The sequence below is a fragment of the Pangasianodon hypophthalmus genome, chromosome 3 (genome assembly GCF_027358585.1).
Source record: "Pangasianodon hypophthalmus isolate fPanHyp1 chromosome 3, fPanHyp1.pri, whole genome shotgun sequence".
In the NCBI taxonomy this organism is placed as follows: domain Eukaryota; kingdom Metazoa; phylum Chordata; class Actinopteri; order Siluriformes; family Pangasiidae; genus Pangasianodon; species Pangasianodon hypophthalmus.
In genome coordinates this window covers 11,603,842-11,621,745 of record NC_069712.1, presented here as the reverse complement: position 1 = coordinate 11,621,745, position 17,904 = coordinate 11,603,842, and the positions used below count along the sequence as shown (strand labels likewise).

Genomic DNA, 17,904 nt, shown 5'->3' with positions numbered 1-17,904 from the left:
AAAGGCCATGGTTAATGAGGTGACACTTTTGGACATGACAGTCAAGCCTCATGAACGAAACACACCTGAAGCTCTCGTTAGTTCTGTAATAAAGCCATGTCCTGTTCTGCTGTAAACAGTTCTAACAGACCCTCACTGGGGATTTCTTTGCAGTTTTTCTGGTATGTAGCTCATTTCGATGTCTTAGCTAGCTCGTTGTACTGGTAACTTGCAAACCAATGTGAGTGAACAAAGTGATGGCATAAACCAAGGCTTTGAGTGTGGAGGTCACCCTAAGGTTACACACTAACACTATCTAAATTTCATAATTTATTGACTGTATGACCTTAGATAACACCTGAAATATCTTGGTATGGTTAGCCAGTCACTACATTTTTTAAACAAACTGCATTGACAGAACGAGTGGAGCATAAAAAAGCACTTTTCCATTGAAACAATTGCTGCTCTCCAGATGAAAATCATGGACAGCAGGAATTGTTATCTCAAAAAATAGGTTGTGTTGAGTGCAAATGCTGACTGCTGTTTACCAGTATATTTTCAGTTAGTACCTTACATTAGCTATTTATACTTACATTACTTTGATTAAAATGGTGGATAATGTCAGCTACCTAACAAATGGTAGCTCAGTTAGTCATTACTCAAAGCTCTAAAATCTTCCTGACAATGCTAAAATCTATATAGCTGTGAAAATTGTACAACTACAATTTAGCATTTACATATTAATTAATAACGCTGTACTTGCCACTTGGAGTTAGCCAATGAACCACCTTTAGTTGCAATTCAGATAACAGCATGCATGCTCATGTACAAGTGTCGATCACTAATATGGATGGGTAAGAGGCAAACCCACTGCCTGTCTGGCCGTATCTACTGCACATGCTTTGGATTCAAGGTCTCTACTGCACAGTCACTGGCTCCAATTTCAACCCAAGTTGAATGGTGCCACATTGTCCACACATATACAGTCACTGGGCCAACACAGACCCTCTGTGTCCTTGCTAGAAATGTGTGTTATTTTCTAGGTGAGTGCTGACCACTGCAGAGGTCAAGAGATCACCATCACAGTATACATGGCCACCAGTGGATAAAGGCCTCTATAAAAGACAATGCACATGGTGAAGTACATAGTAGGGTAGAACTTTGCACTCAATTAAATGATGCATACTATAACAATTTAGTCCCATATAGCATAATGCTGGTAAATAATATATACATAAATATAACATAGTGATTAAATCTTCCTAGGATCCGAGACGTGAGACATAAGCTGCTGCAGCAAATGTCTTTCATGTGACAGCCTGCTCTCACAAGTTCACAAGCCCACAGAGCTAGAAATAGCTTGCACCATTTGTCGTATTTTTATTCACACCCTTTAATCATGATAGTTACATTTCATTAAAAGCCTTTTTCATTTATGACAGCAAGATATTTTTTAACCCATTCAGCATGACTGAAGAGCTGAAACTCACAGCAATTTCAAATCCTCAAGTATCAAAGTTTCTCTGATTTTGAGACAAAAAAATGACTGTTTCAGTGTGTCAGTCCTTCACATGTAAGGATGAACTTGGTGTTGTTAGTATATCATTTTTACTTACTGGTGCTCAGAAAGAACTGTTTGATATAGCAACAAGCTATCTTTGTTGCTTATCATGTGTGCAGCATGCACAGCTGTGCTGACTCTCATGATTCATATTTTGAGGCTGCAGGCGCTGACTTCCACGTCTCAGCCTATTAAGGGTTCCTCTTTCTCTAAAGCATTGCTCCAGGCTACCTGCTTTGCAGAATAATTTTCATCTCCTACCCCTGACACTTCTCAAAGCATACCATGTTTCTGTCTCTGTCTTACACCCACCAACCCCCCCACCCCACACACACACGAACACACACACACACACACACACACACACACACACACAAACACACTCATACCTACCTGCGGGTAAAGTAGGTAACTAAAGAAGCAAAATGAGAGAACACTGGATATCAGATTTCCAATTTTGGAAACAGAACCATTTATTATCAAGTACAAGAATATCAAATGAAGGAAAAAAAAAAAGGCCCATGAGTTCACAAAAATGTTTGCTTCAGTCTCCCTTCAGTAACTTGCTTATAGTATAGAGGATCAAAGCTCTGGGGTGCTCCCACTGTATATATTCATTTATAAATTATTTGTTCAATTATTTTATTAATGATTACAATTTTCTCATTGCAAAGTTATTCTGCAGTCACAATATGAGTTCAAAGGCATCCATCTGCACCCTTGCTCAACATTACTGATAATCAGCCAATAACTTTATTAGTTGGCAAGGAACCTTTACTACTGGCAAAGAACCTAGGACAGGCTCAGCTATTCCCCTGCACTAGCCCCAGTTAAAAGTGCGTCCAACCAGCTGGTAGAAATTGTGGTTGTGCTGGCGGAAGTAGGAGCGGAGCTGCTCCAGAACGGTGCTGTTCACAGGAGGGTGAGGTCGCCCTTTGGACTCATGCAGGCACCTTTCTCTGCCATCGCTGCGGATGCAGTAGAAGCCCTTAGTCTGGTTGAAGTAGAAGTTGGAGGCCACTATCCGTGGCTGCAGCTCCAGGAAATGCTCCACCTTCTGCAGCTCTGACAAGGGGTTATGAATCAGTGCATCCCCATCCACAATGTGGATCTGTTCCAGTGGGAAGTGCAGGAGCCAGTTCCTCATATACATGTCGTAGAGACTACGCTGAATGGCCTTGTACCGTGTGTTAAGAGCCCCGTTCCTGACCAGCATGTCCTCTATTGCATGCACAGGCTTGTGGTTCTCCAGCCGGTTGAAGTACACCTGAGTGTAATCGGAGATGACTCTCTCAACAGGGTCTCTCAAGATGAGCAGGAGCTTCATCGAGGAGTTCATGGCACGGATACGAGCTGGAGCTGAAGGTGAGGTGAAGTAGCCTGGAGTCTTTTCGATGGTGATCTGGTGAGGGTATGAATATGGCATAAGGTCACGGTACCACTCTAGGCCCTTGGCGTAGTTTTCATCCCAGTCAAAGAAGTGAACTTCAGTAGCTGCTGCTGCTACTTCAGGGTGAATGTCCAGCATCTCCAGAAGAGCACGTGTGCCACCTTTACGGACACCAATAATGATGCTGTGAGGAAGGTGCTTGCTGGTGCCAGGCGGGGGCACCAGGGAGGGGGTGACTGTCTCATTAGCCAGATATCCAGGGCCTGAGGTTGGCGCACTGGGCCACATCTGGATAAACTCTGGAGGGGCAGCATATGTCTGTAGGACCAGGAGGAACACAGATCCCAGCAAGGCAGCCATGGACAGGGAGACCAGCAGGGAGAAGGGCAGCCAACAGATGGGAATTGTAATTGGCGGCGTTGTAGCAGTGCACTGGGGAAAAGTCTCAGGGAGATCACAGAGCCAGGGCACAGTTAGACTGGCAGCATGGAGTGGCACTCATGGCAAGCCATCTTGGGTGGGCAGGAGAAAGAGGAGGATGGGTAACCTCTGGTCTGCAAGAAATCTGCCAAAGTAAGAAAAAAATGAAAGGAGACATTAGAGATACATTTTGATCTTGTAGACAAGGCCATCAGACCAGTGTTTTTAAGAGTTATCAGCAAGATAACAGAAGCACAGGTTCCATGGGAAGCATACAAAAGCCTTCCTTCATGCTTGTACTGAAAGAAAATATTTGGCTCAAATTTACTGGAGTAGTTACAATCAGTTCCTGATAGAAAATGCTAGTGACAAAACATGGCGTACTTCCAGAGCAACAAGGCCAAAGCACCCCAGATGATATTACCATGTTGTGATTTTCTCTCTGATCAATACACTTTGAGTATGTCCTGAAATACATCTATAAAACCAGTTTTAAATGAAAAGAAAAAAAAAACATGTAACCCTGTTCTCTAACCAGAGCAAACCATTTTTTTCTTGGTCAGTTAAAGAGGGTTTTTATTCACCACAGTTCAAAACAGGGCAGGATCAAAGCCTGAACTGTGGCCAAAAGAACAAAAAAAGGAAGACAGAAGAGTGGGAGAGAAAGCAAGCTCAAAGAAAATGCCTACTCACCGGTTTAACAATCTAGCATTTGCATGCAAATATATGGATTTACCACATCTGCTTTTTATGCTTCATCAAATCCCGGACTGTGAAAAATGCAACAGTTATTCTGTTTAGACTAAACAGTCAGCACCTCCAAGTCAAAATATTCCCCTAGTTAAAGGTCACTTTCATGGTATTTTTACTCCACACTCAAAGCTGATTAAACCTCATAGCTCCAGTGCACACTAATACCGAGCAGCTTTGTTCTCCCAGAGAAATGCCTTGATTTTGAACTTTGAACAAGAGCAGTAGGCTGCCTCAGCCATAGATGTACCAGATGTTCCGTTCTCACTTTCATCAGTTATTGCAGGCTGGATCATTACACCCCAACACAAATAAACTAACAATTAAGTTAATTATCTGTTCAATGGCACGCATAGCTCTTTTGAAGAGGGTAGACTCTTCACCGCCTTAAGCACGTCTTTCAGTGGTCCACTATAGACAACTGCCTCTGCTTGGGTTACACTTAGCTGTGTCTGAGGAGGAGGATTGGGAGAGATGTGTGAGGAGAAGAAGCCTGTGATGCTGGGGTGACGCACAGTGACATGGCTGCCTGCCTGTCAGTGATACAACAGCAAAGGAACTGCCAGTGCCAATACTAACAGCCAGAAGTGGGGACGAGTTTGCTGTCTAATTTAAAACTGTTCACCATGGCTCTGTACTCTTATCTGTGTCCAGATACTTATTTCAGGCTGCACCATTTGTCACTTTAGTAATGATACGGTAAGGGTGCTTGCAAAGGCACAGGAGCGAGTTGCGAATCAGGAGATTAATTGCAGGGTTAGTTTTGCAGATATCAGTGTGAAGTACAGCAAAACCACCGGTTAATATTCTCTCTTCTGAATCTATATTTATGTCACATCTGCTCCCAGAGAACATAATTAGTTAATCATTCTCTCCATAAAGGGACCAGGCCAGCAAATTAAAGATATTAAGCTTAATAAATCCTGGTATCTGCTACTACAGATGGTCTAACTGGTGTGTAATAGTGAGTAATGAATTAGCAAAGGTGTATGTGTTGAAAGTTCCTACACTGAGAAACGGGGAAAATAGCAGATTTTAATATTCTGTGGTGCCAGTGAAGAAAAAAAAAAGAAAAAAGAAATTTATTCATATGCAGTGGCACTTAGGTTGAGATAGAGATCAGGGATTCTCTTTTAATTTTCTTTCAATTCTTCATCAACGCACAAAAGATCATAATTAGGCTTTTACTTGTGACACTTTACTTTGACTTGTGCACGTCCTTTTAATTTTTTATTTTAAATAAAATGTAAACAGTACCAACATTTGTGATTAAAAATGAATTTTACAGGATAGGGCTGTAAAAACCTTTCAGAAATTGCATTTAATTATTGAAACCCTTAGTATTTAAATGTGTAATTCAAAAATACAAAACAAATATGATGAGGCATACTTGTATAATAAATTTTATTGTTTCATTTTTATTTATTTACCCAGAGCATTGTTTTCTCGTCACTGTTATTTAGCTAGATTTTAACATGTCTTAGGTGAACCAGGACTAATTGTGCAGGACTGTTGGTCCAGTTGGACCAGTTGGACTGTTGGGTCAGTTGGTCCAAATTCCAAAATCGCTTCCTATTCACTGTGTGTGTGTGCTCACTACATGGGGTATAACTTATGGTGTTGTAGAACCAATACAATAAAAGAGTGACTCCCGTAAGTGCCTGTTGGAAATGAATTATTAAGTACATGCAACATCACTTTTATGACACACACATTTATAGATAATTAAAACACTCATACATGATTAAAAATACAGTCCCCTCTGAAAGTATTGGAACAGCAAGGCCAATTCTTTTGTTTTTGCTAGACAGCGAAGACATTTGGGTTTGAGATCAAAAATGAGTATGAGATGATAGATCAGAATTGCAGCTTTTATTTCCTGATATTTACATCTAGGTGTTTTAAACAACATAGAACATGGCATGTTTGGTGGCAGATCACCCAAATTTAGGTGAGCAAAAGTATAGGAACAGATCATCTAAAAGTAAATTAAATAACACTTAATATTTGGTTGCATATCACTTGCTTGCAGTAACAGCATCAATCCAGTGACCCACTGACATCACCAAACTGTTGTCGTTTGTTTTGGGGGTTTATCCCTTCAGTCTCCTCTTCAGGAGGTGAAATGCATGCTCAGTTGGTTTAAGATCTGGTAATTGACTTGGCCAGTCTAAGAACCTTCCACTTTTTCCCCCTGATGAAGTCCTTTGTTGTGTTGGCAGTGTGTTTTGGGTCATTGTCTTGCTGCATGATGAAGTTCCTCCCAATTAGATTGGATGCATTCATAAATTGGCAGACAGAATGTTTCTGTAGACTGCCGAATTCATTCTGCTGCTACCATCATGAGTTACATCATCAATAAAGATTAGTGAACCTGTGCCAGATGACACTACCTCCACCATACTTGCCTGATCAGCTTGTGTGTTTTGGATCATGAGCAAATCCTTTCTTTCTCCACACTTTGCCCTTTCCATTAGTTTGGTAGAGGCTTGGTTTCAGAACGTTTGTGGCTCATCTCTGTATTTCTTTGTGAATTCCAATCTGACCTTCTGATTGTTACTGCTGATGAGTGGTTTGTATCTTGTGATATGGCCATCCCTGTGAAGGTCAAATATTACTGACTGTCATTGTTGTTTTTTTCTTCGTAGCTCTCTCAATGTTTCTGTCATCAGCTGCTGTTGTTATCCTCTCCCGACCAGGTTGATGTCTGGTTATTAGTACACCAGTGGTTTCTTTCTTTTTCAAGACATTCTAAATTGTACTGGCTGTGCCCAATGCTTGTGCAATGGCTGTGATTGATTTTTCCTCTTTCCTCAGCTTCATAATGGCTTGCTTTTCTCCCAAACACAGCTCTCTGGTCTTCATGTTGGTTTATCCTTTTTAACAACAAATACAGTCTTCACAGTCAAAACCCAGGGCTCAAACCAAGAGTAGACATTCAGAGCTTTTAATTGTTTACACAATCAGTCTAACAGAACACACCTGAGCAACAAGAAACACCTGTCAGTCACATGTTCCAATATTTTTGATCACTTGAAAAATGGGTGGGTTCAAACAAAAGGTGCCATCTTCTAAGTTGTTTAACACATCTAGCTGTAAATATCAGGAAATAAAAGCTGAAATTCTGATCTATTGTCTCATATTCATGTTTTGATCTCAAACCCAAATGTCTTCAATTTGCAAAAAAAAAAAAAAAAAAAAAAAAAGAATGGGCCTTGCTGTTCCAATGCTTTCAGAGGGGACTGCATATAAACAAAAATATTAATTCTGACACCCCTAATATACATCATGCCTAGTGTTTTATTTTGAAAGATGAAAATGAAATTTTAATAGTATCAAGCAGTCATATTGTAAATCATAATGTAGGCTACGAAAAAAAGATACAACAAGCATAAAGAAACTGATATTCACACTGTTTGAATTAAATAGCAAGACCCTTAGAGATTCCCACCTCTAGCAGAGAAGAGCCAAATTAGGCCTCATTTACAGACTGTTGGTGTAAAACATTAATTCAGTGAGTATTAATGTGAACTTGCCCTAACAGTCAACTTTAGAACAGAAGACTTTATTAGAATATTAATGTCTGCACTATAGTTTTGGGAACATTATTCAAAATGAACATAGAGGAGATATAATAATGCACCGCTGAACAATGTACAGAAAAGTAAACATGCGATCATAAATATCACACACTATAGAATACAATACAGAAATATCCCAAGCGCAGTCATGTTCTTTTGTTTCAGCCGAGAACTCCAGTAATGACCAACTAAAACAGGCCTCTGGGAGCTCACATCTCCCTGATCCTTCCCTGCTGCTCATCAGTTATGCTTATAACAGTGCACTCTCTCAGCCCTCTTTTCTTTCTGTTTCACCCCCCCCCACCAGTTTTCTCTAAATGATGGCTGTAGTTTATCTCACACTGTATGAAGAGGGAGAGAGGAACTAAAGCATCCTTCCCACCTACCGAGGCTGCTGTAAACTGTATTCTCATGGAGCCATGACCACAGATGGCTGAAAATCTACCGAACTCAACTCAGAACTCCACTCAGTAAACAAACGGTACATTGCGTAGTTAAGCTAGACAGCATGCACATCTTTAATCCTTTCTTCAACCTTACTTCCTCAATCATAACATTTTGTCCTCTGTACTTTCTGACATTTTCTTACATTGTCTCACCTCACCTCACCTCCGTTTTCTTGCTGTGGTTTTTCATTCCCTCTCTCTATACCTCTGTCCACCATTTCTGCTTGACATGTGCCCTTCACTCCAGAGAAATCTCATGCACATTTACTGGTTTGGCTGAATTCACCTTTTAAGTTGATTTTACTGGGGCACTCACAGTGCACTCACATGCTTAATACCATCATTTTCAAAATAACCCCACTCCTTAAGTCCTTATCATTCCTTAGTCCTTCAGCTTTCAGCATCTGCACAAACATCTTTTCTTGTAATACCTTCAGCTTTCACAAGCGTCATGGAAAAAATATCAAACCGTTTTTTTTTTTTCTCCCAATTTGTCTAGTAAACAGCATACTACAATATCTTACATCAGATTAAACATATATACATACACACACAATACATATATATATATATATATATATATATATATATATATATATATTTACTTTGACATCTTTCATTTTCCTACATCTGAGCATGTGCACAAACAGAAAGAAGAGCTGAGCCAAGTCAGTCATTATCACAGGCCTAATTTAACAGTACATCCACAAAATGGTAACAAAGAACAATAGCCCTATCCAGACAGGATTATATTCACTGTGTGACAGCTGTAATAAATTTTTTACACGTCTCCTCCGTGAAATAAAATCCTAGTTCAGACAGCACTAACCTGGATGTTGGTTCACACATGGTCATATGTTGATTTATATGCATTAGCAGGTTGAATATAGAGAATATTACTGGATTATTTACAATATTCATATTTACTTGTCAGCATCTAATGTTACATGATGAAGGTAGGAAATTTGTTCTACCTTTTCTACCTCAGGGGAAGAAGAAAAACACACACATGTGAATGGAATGTGAATGGAAATAAAATAATTACTACAGCTCCCCATTGAAATCTAATCCCCTCCAAATAGGACTCAATAGACTTTTTTTCAAAGCAGTAAAAAAAGACTGTATTTTAAAAATGCAGCAAAGTTTGAATTTTATGTCACATCCTTCTTCTTTTGTGTTTTTGTCACTTACAGCATATTTAAATATCTTGATCAAATTATTCTGATTTTTTTTCTACATGCAAACATACTCACTTGACCCTCACACACATCCGTGTCATGCCCTTCATTTCTGCATACACACACACACACACACACACACACACACACACACACCTTCATGATGCAGTGCACACTTAAACAGAACATGTAAGCCTCACTCCATATCGCTTCACTGCTCCCTCTAGCTGGTCACATCAAGTTCAAGCCCTTGACAAAAGCTTACAATGTGACCAATGAAGCTTCACCACCTACCCATCAGTGACAACACTCTTTCTCTCCCTCACTTTCTTTTTGCAGTTTCCCCACAACCTCCAGTATGCTCCTGAAAATAAAGCTCTTTCTAAAGCACTTGAATATTAATGCAGAGACACCCTTAGCGCTCGTCCTCAGAGTGTGTCTGTATCTAAATGTATTCTCTTTTTTCAAGTTACTTGTTTTCATCACAGTTACTCATTTTACTTCCATATTATTATATTATTATGTATCATTTGCATTTTGGTAGCTTTGTGAATAAAGTGTGTAGCCTCTCATCTCCGTAGTTCTCTGTGCTCTTCCCATCTCGCACTTGTTTCTATATCACCGTCAGCTCATTTAACAGTTTTAGGCTTGTGCAATATTGATTTTTTTCCTGCTCACGATTTACCATTTTAGAAAATCACAATAAACAGTTTAATCATGCAGCCTTAAGACAATTTAGGTTCAAGCAGAGTACAGGATGTCGTAATAATATTACCAGCCGTGTAGTCGGTAACTGCTTGCCGGCAGCACCAATCACTAAAAACTGAGCCGGATGACAGATTTTTAGGTGATTCTGCAGTAATGTGCAGTAAACAGGAAAAAAAAGTACATTTTTTTATGCAATCCTTTTACAAATCCGCTGTCTTATGTCCATGTAGCCAACATTTTTCACTCTTGATCTGCTGCTCAAAACATCCTTAGTGCTAACCGGGTCAAACCATTAAAATAGCATATTCAATCACGTTCTAAATAAAGTGTTTGATCTGACACATTGTTGTAGGTCTAGTTAATGTATTTTACGTTTTAGGTCAAAACTTTCATCTTTTTTTCCCTCTTGACCACTTTCGGATGAAATTTTTTGGTGACATCCCTAATAAATATAGTTAAATTATGCTAATTCTATACATATCCAATGTTAGCTAAGAAAAACATACACTGCTAGATTTTATTTCACAATAAAGAAGATTATATTAATACCTGGAAGTTCAAAGCATTTACACAGCTCATTACTGGGGTGTGATGGCTCAGTGGTTAAGACACTGGCCTTCTGTTTGGAAGGTCATAAGTTCAAATCCAAGTGCTGCCACTGCTGGGCCTTTGAGCACGGCCCTTAACTCTCAACTGCTCAGTTGTGTAAAATGAGATAAATGTAAGTCACCATAAATGTAAAACCAGATTCATATGTTGATTGGCTCATTTACTGTTTTATCAACATATTAGAATACTCTGATGTTAAATTCCAGAGCTCCTACACAAAATGATTAAAGGTTGGCAGTTCTGGTAATATAATCAGAGTAAATTCCACTGGATATCATGGCAATGTAGTATCATGTATAGACATTTAAATCCTTATATCACACAAGCCTAAACAGCTCTAAGCTTAGTTTGTATTGTGAGTCACTTGTATGTTGCCAAATGTAATGTAATGCAAATTAAATTTTATTTCATGCCATATGTAAAACACTTTCTCAGGCATTGCACATATGCTACAAAGTTGCAGAGCTACAGAGAGAAAGTTTCTCCTAATGTAGCAGGCTGAAACAACACTGAGATCCAAACTCAAGATGATTTATGTTTGCTGAGAGTGGCATGGTTAGAAATGGAGGGAAAATATTTCTGGAAGCAACCAAAGAAGTCATAAAGGGAGTCACAAAAATACCACTGTTCCCATACAGACCTGAACATCTGATTACGCTTTGCATGCATCTTCTTTACCTCAGGTAATTACGTTTTCCTACTTTAGGAAAAAGTGCAAGTAGGACTATAAAACACCACTTGAATTATATTCATCAACACTGCCAGAAAAAAGGTGTACATGAGTGTGTTTGATTATGTATAAGGGCTTATGAGGCAGGTGTGAAAACATTCTGTACTTAAACACTAGTTTTAATCACAGCTTATTCTCTTGGGAGGAAGTTTATAGCTGTAGCACCACCTGGTGGGTGTTGGCTTAACCTTTCTCATCCTAAACAGTTCTCCCCTTCTGATCACTGCACTAGGCAAAATCAGCAGCTCATCCATAATCCTCTTCATGCAATACCTCAGGTCCTTAAAGTTCATGTCACTACTGAGTAATCATAATAGAGACAGTGATGGGTTCCTGGAAAAACATGGAACCTGTAGGTGTGTGGAGCGTAGACTGCATTATAATGTTAATTACTGTGTGCTTCTAGTCCTGTGTGTTTGCACACTAATTAATGTTAGCCTTGACAAAAACTGTTAAAAAAACTTTAGACTTGATGCTGAGTGCTGTTTAATGGCTTCTGAACAAAACAGTATAGCTGTGGGAAAAAATGTTGAGCCAGGCAGAAGGCCGGCTCTTTGTTTTGGCTACAAAAAAGCATGGAACAGGTGGTGGCAATGAGAAAAAGATTGAAATTAAGCTATTTCTGGAGTGCGTAAGTAAAGAGATATCCTACACAATACCAAAATGACGTTTTTACAGCATTAGAGAGAGAAAGACACAAAATTATAATACAATTACAATACTGATATGCTTGTTTCTGACTGCTGCTACAGATTATTGAAACATTATGATGACAATTGCTACGGATCATTCTATAACTAAGGGCATACCCTGAAACAAAGTGCAAAAACAACTTCTAAACTAGGATAAATAGTTGTCCCTTAATGGTGGGGGTAATATGATAATTTAGATTATGCACAAGACTTAAAAGCCTAGTACAATCTGCAAATCAGTAAATGATAGAGTTCTGTCTGCACAATATATGATCATCATTATAATCACAACCTAGGAAACAAGCCAATTAGAAATCAGAGGAGTAGTCGGTGCTCCAGCGTGCCCAAGGGAGAAATGTTTAATGAAATATAGAGAACACTGAAACTTTTATCAAATCAATCATTTTAACATTCAAAATAATATCAAAGTATCTGGCACGAAACAAAACCCAATATAAATGTTGCCAGTCTGGGCTGTGGTTACCATGGACACCATCTGAAATGATTTGTTCCTTTCAGTGATTTGGCCAATCCCAAAATCAAAGAGGTTCTAAAAGAAGATTTTGACACTAAATGTTGCACTGCATGTGTGGGAGTAATAAAGCAAGGGAAAAGGTGTTTGGACACCTGTGATTGTATCTGCCCTGATTCACACCCGCTCTGCACGACATATTCATGCACCCTATTGTTCTCAGCAATGTTCAGGATCCAGTGACCCAGATATCAGCAAACAGGCACAACTGGCCACTGCTATTAGTTATTTAGAGGATGCATTAAATAAAAAATGCATGTGTGTGGGAGATTCAAAGCAGTTTCTTTATCTTTCAGAATATGATGCTGAATTTCTCAATGATGGAACACACACGCAACCCCTGTATTTCCCAAAATCATGGTCCACAAACACACATATAGACAGACACAGACAGACACAAACACAGATATATACACATACACAGCCACACATTAGGGCATGCTCATGGACACATGCACAAGGGGACACAAATTTTAGATTGTCATTATATACATATAAGACATTTGGTCTCAATGTAATAACTTGCAAATCAGCAAACACACCTTGTGGATGTGGAGTGACGAGCTGTTTGCAATTCATCACTGTCAGTGCCAATGCTAACTTGGCTAACAGCACCAATAAGAGTATTGAGGTGCTATTGATGTTAGGGAAGTGTGCATCGTAGATAATGAAGATTTCCAATAAGGTGTGTGTCCACTTATAAAATCTGGCTCAAAGATTTTGCAGAGCTCAACTTTATGCAAATGAATCATTCCACTGCACTGTCTGAAAGAACAGTTGCATGGTGATTGAAAAGACTTCTAAATTGCTTATATATACGTTAAACATCAACGCCCACTGTATTATTTGACTGTATTCATTATCTAATTCTCTGAAAAAAGAAACAGTTATGATTAGAAAGCATCCTAAGCACTTTTAATGTGGCTAAGGAGACCGAGTCAGTTGTTGAGGCACATTATGATTAACAGACTTAGACATGTCTACAGTTTATTATGTATTGTTAATGTAAGCTTTGATATAACATTAAATATAAATGCTAAACAGCAAACATCACATTAAATTATTTATCTCCTCACTTGATTTCCATAACAAAGCCCATAGTGATGCAGGGACGGTCTGCCTGGTGGTATGTGGTAAGGGACAAAATCTACATCTGAACATGTACTAACAGTCTATAAACTTCTTCATACCAGTTTTTCCATTTTCCAGAGCAAGTAATGTCATGTTGTACATGCTATTTGACTTTTTTTTTTTTTTTTTTTTTAATTTCATGCTGGAGGATTTATGGGTCGGGTTTATTTTTAACAGTGAAATAATGAAACCTTTTGTGATGTTACTTTTTAAATAAAATTAAATGAACTGTAAATCTCATATTAATGGATGTAATTCTTTGTGAACAGAGGCAGAAGTATAGCAGATACACAACCTAACTCACACCATGTGGCTCTTAAAGAATACGCACAATTAATTAGGAAGTGTTTCTAATTGAGATAAACATCAGGCCAGTTCCACACCTGGCACTGAAATGTGTCTAGCATATGAATTTTACAAGTTTCCTGTGGGATCAGGGTAAAAAAAAAAAAAACGGATGTGAACGGAAACATCTGTGTTTGCTTAGGTTTTACTGTCCTTTCACTTGGTGGACAAGCTGGCAACAGAATTAGATCTCTCTGTAGGATAAACACAGTCCTGATGTATGCAGCAGGCATATCATCCTTTAGAAAGAAATCTCAAAAGAGAATTCGGATGTTGTAGCTGCATTAAAATGAGCACACAAATCTTTTTGATTAGATTGTGTGCCGAGCACAGTAATCAGATCAAAGGGATCAGGCGCTAACGCAATGTTGTAGAAAGGGCTACATGGACCACGTTCAATTGGATCAGAGGCTGTATGATTGACAGTGACTTATAAAGAGCTCTACGTGTAGAAGAGAATAACAATAGTGAAAGCATACGGAAGCCTTGTGTATAGTGCTACAGTATACTAATACATTGATAAGAGCGTTAATGGTCAATGATCTGCTTTTTGGCGACAATGTTAGTCCAGTGTTACAAAGCCTTTTAACACAAACAGAGTTTGGAGAAGTGCTTCAATATCAATGTGGAAAACATGCAAAACCTGAACAAATCATGGTTCATTGCAACCAGATATTTTGCTTAGGCTGTTGTGGCTTCATTTGGAACATGGAGGTTTCCCTCAATGAAAATGCCCTAATTTGTAATGCTGAACTCCACACAGGTAAGTGATGAGATTTATTTTTTTTTTTGCACATCAATAGGCAATTACACAGCAGACTATGGTATTCATCTCTCTATCTATAATTAAAATAGACCTAGCGCATTGCTCCCTCTACCTATCCACCATCTTTCCCCTCTTAGGCACAGGTGCATTCATTATAAATGAATTCTTTCTCAACTGAAAAACAGCTCTTTTTGTGCTGTATGGATAGGGAGACATTAAATGTTTGATGGGATCTATCCGATCGTTTAGTGAGGTACTATAACACTGACTCTTTATTGCTGACTCAAGAACTCTCAGAGCAGCATAAACCACACAAGTGCAGGCTGGATTTGGGGTCTCTGTGCATAGGAAAATGAACTGAATACGAGTTGTGGATAGAAGAGATATATAGTGCACTATGGATTATAATTCATGCCTCATGAATTAAGTCAGCGCTTCATTAATGACATCAATTTATTAGGGTTTTTTTCACGTGTCTAAAAGTAGAAATCAAAATTCAACAAAATATTAGTTGAGGTTCAGCGAGACGTCAAGCTATGGCAGTATAATTTGCTCGAGAATGCAGACAAACAGGCTGCATTTGCATGCAACCATCTGTTAGACATACCGACTGTCAAGCAGTGCAATCGCTCCATTACTACAGCTGGAGACAAATCCCATACATTGCCAAAAACGTACTCCTGACAGAGAAAAAATACTGGACTCTAGCTGCTGTGAGCAGCTGAAAGTACCTTAGAACTAGAGTTGTTAAGCAGCTCATGAAACAAACATGGAAAGAAGTACCCTTTTTATAACGGAGTGTCTATCTGCACCAGGGTGAAAAGCGTACTGGAAACACAGCACTGTTCAGCCTTAAAAACTAAAAAAATAAAACCAGAAGTGTGCATACGTACGTAACAAAACTGACACTAAGCTAGCCAGCTACCTGAACACAGCATTACCCTAAGGAGTTAGCTTTGTTCATCCTTACCAGCAATAGTTAATTTACTAAGCGACTGAAGTCCACTAACTAGCTAGCTAAAGCTGCAGTTAGGCTGTTATATACTACACGGCTGTTACATAGGCTGTAATATATACAAAACATTAGGCTATTATATACTATAATTAAAACCAAGCAAGATAACCAACACTAGCTAGCATTGTGTAAACAAATAGCCAATGCTGCTAGCAAGCCTGAAAATATTAGATTAGTTAATGCATAATAAAATATCTCTTCAATCTAATTTATCTTCATGTCCAGGTACTATGCGAGCCAGGCCAGGACATATGACTGGGCTAAAATAGTTCAGACCATAGACTGCTCACACCCAGTCACACAGACATCCTGATTAATGTCTCTAATGATACAAAAATCTTTAGCAACCGTCTGCCAAAGTTTCTTCATTCAATCATTCATTCATTCATCTTCTGTAACTAAATTATCCTGGTCAGAGTCAAGATCATGATCAGAGCCTATCCCGGGAACACTAGGTGTGAGACAGGAATACATCCTGGGTGGGACATTAGTCTATCACAGCGCACCACATACACACTCATCTGCACTTTTATTCATACCTAGAGGCAATTTATCTTAGCAGTCCGCTAACCAGCATAGGTTTGGAAGGTGAGAGGAAAACAGGCAACCCAGAGAAAACCCATACAGACATGGAGAGAACATGTGAAAGTCCACACAGATAGTAACCCAAGTTCAGGATCAAGCCAGGGATATTTTTGGTTGATTTATTATTTAAACCGCAAGATAATGTTTCACATTTATTTTCATTTCATTACCCACATCAGTGTTTTCTTTTCGCCAAGTTGATCTTACAATTCTTCCTAGTAAATGCCATCTTCCAGGGTAAATCTCAAATGGCTTCCTATTCACCAGGTTTGTGCCTATATAGGCTATAACATAATGGAGCTGAATGCCCCATCTAGTGCCATTGTGTATAGTGTATAAAGACATTTAATATTTAGTCACAGTTTTTTGCACTGCTGTATTTTCATTAGAGTATTGGCAAATAGGCTGGGTTTGGGTATGTGGGCAGCCTTTAAGTGAAAGGTTGCTCATCTGTATGTTAACTAAAGAGTAAAGTGTCATGTTTAGGAGAGCATGAGTTCTGTCTTTTTTTTTCTTTTTTTTAAATTGCTGTTCTTGTGCTTACTTGCACGTTAGCATCGAATGGGAAAATTGTTCTTTTGGATTTCGAGTAGTATTGCACTAAATATACCACCTGATAGAACTTTGAGACTCCTACCTTCAGAGAGTTGTGTGATGGGAAAGTGACACGAGGATTCTGCCAAGATAAGAATAGCCCTGGGTTCAGATTTGTTGCTGAGCAGTGCCAAGTTTGTTAACAGGTGTTAGACCTCACAGTATACAGTTCAGTTTTCACCTGAGTGCAAATAGTTTCCTCTCACAGCTGATACAAGGATTTAATTAAAAGGTAAAATAAGATGATTTTAATCTCACTGAACCTGTCTGTTGTTATTAACACATCTGCTTCAACTGCAGTGAGCTGTAATCTTATAAAGCATGCCATGTGCATCTGTGTCTGTGTAGGACAGAAATATCCAGTGAGAGGTCAGATGCCAGCAGCACCTGTGTGATATCCAAAGCTGTTTACTTTGAAGCATCACACGCCAAGCAGAGAGAGAAATCAGAGCTAAACTTCCTGCACCAGGCCTGTAATCTCACTCCTGAGAGAGAAGCAGATCACACCCACGGCATTTATCTATAATGACGATCTACAACGTTCTAGTTCTCCATCCTGGCTGGAGTTGTGAAAGAGTGGAAGAATGAAGGAAGAGAGACAGAGAGAGGGATGCAAAGGAGAGACAGAAAGAAGAGTCAGAGCCTGAGAGAGAGAGAAAAGAGAGAGGGGGTGGATGGGGAGTCCAAGAGAGAGCGTCAAAGAGAGAGAGAGAGTGGAGAATGACTGGTTGCGTCTGCTTAACAGTCTGTTAGTGCATGTTGCTGCTGTTGCACATTTACATAAATGTCTGGAACGGCACAGTGATGCCAAAGTCACTCAAGACAGCAGCTTTTACACTCCAGATCTTGCCGCCTGCAGGTAAACCGGCTCAATGCCCAGTTTAGTACATCC

General features: G+C 39.1%; 1 protein-coding gene across 1 annotated transcript in view; it reads right to left on the bottom strand.

Moving 5' to 3' along the window:
- Positions 1 to 2,005: 2,005 nt before the first annotated feature.
- hs3st1l1 (heparan sulfate (glucosamine) 3-O-sulfotransferase 1-like1) overlaps positions 2,006 to 17,904 on the bottom strand; it is a 40,458-nt gene continuing 24,559 nt past the window's right edge. Inside the window, exon 2 of the mRNA XM_053232923.1 lies at positions 2,006 to 3,495. Coding sequence (XP_053088898.1) covers positions 2,361 to 3,290 — 930 coding nt within the window. The 5' untranslated portion in view covers positions 3,291 to 3,495 and the 3' untranslated portion in view covers positions 2,006 to 2,360. The remainder of the gene's footprint in view (positions 3,496 to 17,904) is intronic.